This window comes from Chaetodon trifascialis, chromosome 4, assembly GCF_039877785.1.
Source record: "Chaetodon trifascialis isolate fChaTrf1 chromosome 4, fChaTrf1.hap1, whole genome shotgun sequence".
In the NCBI taxonomy this organism is placed as follows: domain Eukaryota; kingdom Metazoa; phylum Chordata; class Actinopteri; order Chaetodontiformes; family Chaetodontidae; genus Chaetodon; species Chaetodon trifascialis.
The window spans coordinates 8,072,110-8,078,109 of NC_092059.1; the positions used below are offsets into that span (position 1 = coordinate 8,072,110).

General features: G+C 45.7%; 1 protein-coding gene across 3 annotated transcripts in view; it reads left to right on the forward strand.

Moving 5' to 3' along the window:
* Nucleotides 1–4,488, forward strand: part of cbarpb (CACN subunit beta associated regulatory protein b) — a 14,846-nt gene extending 10,358 nt beyond the window's left edge. For all 3 annotated transcript variants that reach the window (XM_070960391.1, XM_070960392.1, XM_070960394.1), the window contains one exon: nt 697–4,488. In XM_070960391.1, coding sequence (XP_070816492.1) covers nt 697–2,215 — 1,519 coding nt within the window. In that variant the 3' untranslated portion in view covers nt 2,216–4,488. The remainder of the gene's footprint in view (nt 1–696) is intronic.
* Nucleotides 4,489–6,000: the final 1,512 nt, after the last annotated feature.

Consider the following 6,000-nt stretch of genomic DNA (forward strand, 5'->3'; position numbering starts at 1 on the left):
CCAGAGTGCTTTTTTTTTTTTTTCTTAGAGGGTGGAGTGGAGAATCGGGACACAGGGTTTATATCTGACTTAGGAATCCATTCCATCGCTGACATTGTCTAATAATGTCATGATGTCCACAAATGGGTCACTTCAATTTTGTTATTTTAAGATCACAATTATAGCAATGCAGATTTTGCCCATCGTTATGCAACAAAATCTCCCAAAGTATTTCCTTATATAACCATTTAGTTTTCCTTCACTGAATATTAGATTAAACAGTATTTCCTGTGTATGTTTGCAGATGTTTGTTGTTGAAAATAAAAGGAATTTCCTGGAAGCTGCCGTGAGTTCAGAAATTTGATGATCTCCATGCTCCTTTCCAGTTTATTGCTTCTGATAGGTTATGTTTCGTACAGTATGGATTCTTTAAATCTGCTGTCCCAAGATGAAAGCAGGGGATTTCCGGGGAGTTTTTCAAGCACATGGCATCAGTATGCAGCTAAGTTCAGTTTTAGGACATGCAACAGCAGCCATTGCAAGTCATGAAAATCATTCTGTGCCCTGTGAACACAGCCATTTCTCAGATGAATGTGTTGTTTAAGTAACTGCTCTGACACTGACTGTTGTTTTGCCTCTTTGTTTGTTTCTCCCCTTCCTTCACTCCTTACTTCTTTTATTTTATCTCATCTCTCCACACCTGTGTGCACACTACAGGGTAGAGGTAGAGGTGATGGTGGAGCCTAGCTGCAGCCGTGGAGGACCAGGGGTGATTGGCCTATCCCCTGATCCCCAAGATGAAGCACTGTCCCTGGCAAGAAGGGAAGGTGCAGACCCACTGGACCCCCTAGATCCCCAGGACCCCCAGTCCCTTTACAAAGACATCTGGACCCTTCGTGCAACACTGGAACAGTATGCGGCCTCTGACCAGAGCAGCAACAATGACAGGAACTCCGTCTGCAGTGATGCTGACAGTGTGTGTTCGCTGGGCGGACGCACAGAAACAGAAAGAGGAGGGCTGCCCAGCTACCCGTCCCAGGATTTAGGGGATGAGGCAGAGGGCGGAGATGATGACAAGGACATAATGATGTATATGGATGAGAGGCTGAAGGAGGGAAGAAAGAGGAAACAGGAAAGCACAGAATCAGAGCGAGGTGCCAGCGATGGGGAAACAGGGACTCGTAAATTGCTGCAGATGGACAGCGGCTATGCGTCCATAGAGGCTCCATGTCGTGGTCCAGAAGACCTGCGACTGTTTGGGAGCATCAGCAGCAGCCCGAAGGACAGAACGGCCCACGAGAAAAGGCACCACTTCACCAACGCAGGACGATCTGGCACCATCGGGGAGAGCTTTGAGTCTCATCTCTTTGAGGAGGAGCCAGAGGATGAGTTGTTGTTGGGTGCCAGCGGAGGAGTTTCCATAGAAACAGGTACTGGTTCACTGAGCTGGTTCCCGTATGGTCAGATGCTCACACCTCGAGAGGCTGCACAGCCGTCACCTCAACTGCCGGCACTGCACCGGCGAGACTACAGCATAGATGAGAAGACGGATGCCCTCTTCCATGAGTTTCTCCGCCACGACCCTCAGTTTGACCTGCAGGAGTCGCCGTTAAGGAAGCATCGGTCTCGAATCCACCTCCGCAAGCAGTGGCAGCGCCACAAGCAGTGGAGCGACCCTGGTGTCAGACACTTCCAGTCCTCTTTTGACAGACAGCGGACGCCTCTACGGAGGGGTGACAGTGTGAACTACCCACTGGACACGAGCTACCACAGCACGCTCCCCCGCATCGTCAGTGCTCCTGATGAGGAGACCAGCGACGGGACCGGCGGTACTCCCAACACTCCAAAGGTAGAGCCGACGACTACTGAGAGCAGGAGCAAGGACAGGGAGCAAGGTGTCACTGTCAGAGACACTGAGGACTGCACCTCTTCTTCTGCCCCACCTCTTCATCCCTCTGTCTCAGAGAAAGATGGAGGGTTGACTGAGCACCATGACCCTCAGGAGGACAGCAAACAATGTGGACTCCCTCCCGAGCCCCCGGACGAGCGCTCGCCCCCTCGGCTGCCCGACTCCTCAGGCTACGGCCCGCAGACCATCACAGCAGAGCTCACGGACAAACTGACTGCTAACCTGGATGAGAGGCTGTACATGGGCCTTCGCAGGACCAAGGACACGGCCACTGAGTGTGTGACGGTGACAGCCACACACGCTTCTCCAGACCACAGCCCAGTGTAGCAGGGCTCCAGTCGTCCTCCTCGTCAACCTCACTCCTGCTGACACTCACTTTTCTTTCTGTCTGATTCGTGCTGGCTCTGTTTAAATGTCTCTCTGTGTGCAGCTCGAATGGTGTGCTGGAGACCCATTAACACAAAATGAAAAATATGCTTTATATGAATCCATAATTAAACATTTTTTCCCATTTTAGATACAGTTGATTCACTAGAAGATGCAGCTAATCATTCTTCATGCCTGTTATCAATACAAAGCTGTTCAGTGTTGCAGTTTTACTTTTAATTGATGGAGAAAGATAGAAATCAAAATTATAGCAGCTAACAAAAATCATGTGATTTTAGTGAGAACTGTTTCCTCTTTATTTATTTCTGTGTGTCTTTTTCCATCTGAGCTGCTGTCACTGCTGTCTCTGCTCTCCGGTATGAGTAAGTGAAGCTGTGGGCCGGTTTGGCCTCCGTACTCATTGATCCACTGTGAAACCAGGTGCTATTAGACAAGAAGAAAGCTACGGATCTGGAAGCAACAGTTGCCCTGCTACAACCATGGTCATGCTTTAGTGGAAAATAAGTAGTTTTATCACTACTCGGGAGTAAAGAGGAACACCACAATTGATCTATCAAAGCTATATGAGGCATACTTTGGTTATTCACAGTTTAGATTCATGGTTCCCAACCTGTGAGCGTCCCCAGAGGAGGCCGAGATGATTAAGGTAGGCTAAAAAAAGCATATTTCTTTTACACAAAATTCAGTTTATTTAGTCCTAAGCAGACTGTATTGAAGTCTGTCCCAGCTAATAGCGACTGCTAATGTTTTTCACATCCATTGATGATACAAGTCGACATTCAGCATCAGAGTTGTTGTTTCCATAAGTCACCCCACCCAGGGGAGGGGTGGAGGTCGGGGTAGAGAGGAGGGTCACTCCACCCAGGAGGCCTGGGTGTAAAACCTAAAGTCAGCTATCTGTTCCTAAACATAACCAAAAAGCTTTAGACCCTTCAGTCAGCGGTTTGGTAGAAATGTGACGTCCCCATTCTTAGTCCCTTCTACAAAGCTCTGATTGGTCAATTGTTTCTCAGATCATGGGAAGCAGCCATCAAGTGATTCAGGGTCACAATTTGCTTGATTTTAAGGGGCCACAAGCCAAACAGGTTGGGAACCACCGGACATGAATAACAAAGTTAGCAAGGGCCAGAAAAGTTCTTCCTTGAGGTGTTCTTTTGAAACGGAAGATGTCCTCTGATTGTCCACATTTGAGCGTCTCACTGGTCACAATGTTTGTTGTTTTTGACTGAAAATGCTTCTCAGCTATGTGACAACTGTGTTGTTTATTTTATTTTATTATTTTTTTAACGAGTTGTAATATATTTTTGTGTGTCTGCACTGCTTCGATGACAATGAAAACTGACAGTGTGACATCTTTGAAGAGGACAGGTTCAGCGCTGACAGACAGAATGAGCAAACCAGACGGCCCGTAGCAGAGTATGATGACTCTGTCAGTCACAGATATGACGGTAATTTACAACTCCGTAAGCTATGACTCTCAGTGCTCCGGGCATCACTGACCTCTTTCCTAACGGGGAGAACAAACTCGGTCTTGCAGCCAAGAGGTGGCCAGGTACATTAAAGCTATTAGACAAGATGGCTGCCCTCGTGGATGTTTGGTGTTTATTGAATTTATAAGAAAGGCATGCTTTCTTGTGCACGGGGCTCACAGAACAGGCTTTATTTGTCTGCATCTGACATTCTTGTTTTCCCCTCCTCTTCCTCTTCTTCTGCTGAGAAAGTTGACAGTGCAGTACATGCCTCCCTCGGGGGGCCGAGGATTTCACTTCCTGCCAGCTTATGAAACCAGACCGAACAAAGATGTTATTTGTAGTTAAGTCCACTTTATTTTTTTATTTTATTTTGCTTCCTCTTTGCAATTAAAACAAACCCGTACTGCCATTCAAGTGAAACCACATCGGCAAATTATGTCCTGTGGGCGAAGAATGTAAGTAGTGGCCAGAATCATGTTGGAAATTCATTTTTGCTCACATGTCTCCGCTTTTACATCCCGAGCAGTCGCAGCAGGTTGATTGTAACCCAGTTTCGCACATAAAATCTTATTCTCCGAGGGACTCGTTGGGCTTTCCGTCTCTCCCACGTGCAGTGAGGGGAGCCACTGCGGAAGAGGGTGTTGAATATCAATCATAGCAACAGAAGGATTCCCTTTCATCCTGTCTCCCTTTCCTCATTCTTTGAGGCCGTTAAGCATGCAGTAAATTGAACGGGCTGAATAGAAAATGGGGGAAAAAACCATTATCATTCTCTCTTTGTTTGGGTGTGATGATGATGCTCCTTTCCAGCCTGCCCAGATTAGATCTTTCTCTGCTACGTGACGGGAGTTTCCTTTTGTGGCTAAGTGGACTCTGAGGCAATAGCTGCCTTCTTCATTAGGAGAGCAATGACTGAGATGAAAGGAGGTGAACTCAAATAAGGAGTAGAGAGGGTAGTAATTTCTTTGCTGTCTCTTTCACGTAGTCCCCCCTCACACACACACACACACACACACACACACACACACACACACACACACACACACACACACACACACACACACACACACACACACACACACACACACACACACACTGAACCGTTATGTCACCATGAATAAACCCAATGTGCTCCTGCACAATTTTGTGCAATCAAATGAAATTCTTTTTACAACAGCACTAATCAGCAGAAAGGAAATAAAATCCCCCTCTCAGTTATGATGGAACTGATGCATCCCCGATGATAGTATTTTTTCTATTCTGACAGGTCTGGAGGAAGGGGAAGACTGCTGCATTTACCCACAAAGCAAAAGCTAAAGTGTCTTGGAGCTGAGTCGGTATGAGATGATGACAGTACAGCAACTGCAGGATTGAATCCGTACATCTGTACAAAGATTAAACTTTGCTGTGTATACAAGCACAATGTCACAGGAGCTAGACTAAATCAGTGTCCTTTTACTAGGTTTAGACAGGTACTGTATTACAGAGGACACTGTGTGTTTGTATACTAACCAGTAGCCTGTCAAATGCATTGATGCATAGCTGTGTGTAGGTCTGCATGAGAGTTAACATTTTAGTACAAATCTTCATGTTTTCTCAGACTTATGGTACAAAATGATCATAGCTGATGCTCATTGCAGAAGTCAAATCATTGGTATGACCAGAGATTTTGTACTTTATGGAAACCACTTTTAAGAGTCATGCTAGGATGCTGTAACCGATGAGATTTTGTGAGATTTATCTCTTTGAAAGTAGAAGTATTTCTGTATTCCTTGCTTGTTAGTAAACTGCTTAATCTCTCAAAGAAAAAAAGGCTTTCTTAACAACTTAACTCTTGTTGATCCAAATCTATTGAGCCTTGAGGGACCAAACCATAAAAAAGTGTTATTATAGGGTTGTTTTCCAATCTGTGAATAAATGAATGAAGCAAAAGTGGCTCTAACTTGTCTTATTTCAAGGAAATGGTTGTTAATCAAGCCGTGGGAACGGAGTGCGGGTTCTGTCTCATGAATCCCATTTCATTTTTTCCTGTTGCTTAGCCTCATATTGATTTCTTGCCTCTCCTTATCACCTCCTCCAAATTAATTAGAGAGGAAAGCAAAATCCAGCCTGTGATCTACAAAGAGAATACCTCAAATGTCCTTTTTTTCACACCTTTTCATCTATTCTGCTGGCATATGCCTTAAACTGCAGGGCCAAAGTTTAGAAGTGAGTTAACAGCGGATGCACAGCCATGCCCTGTTGCTGCTTTTC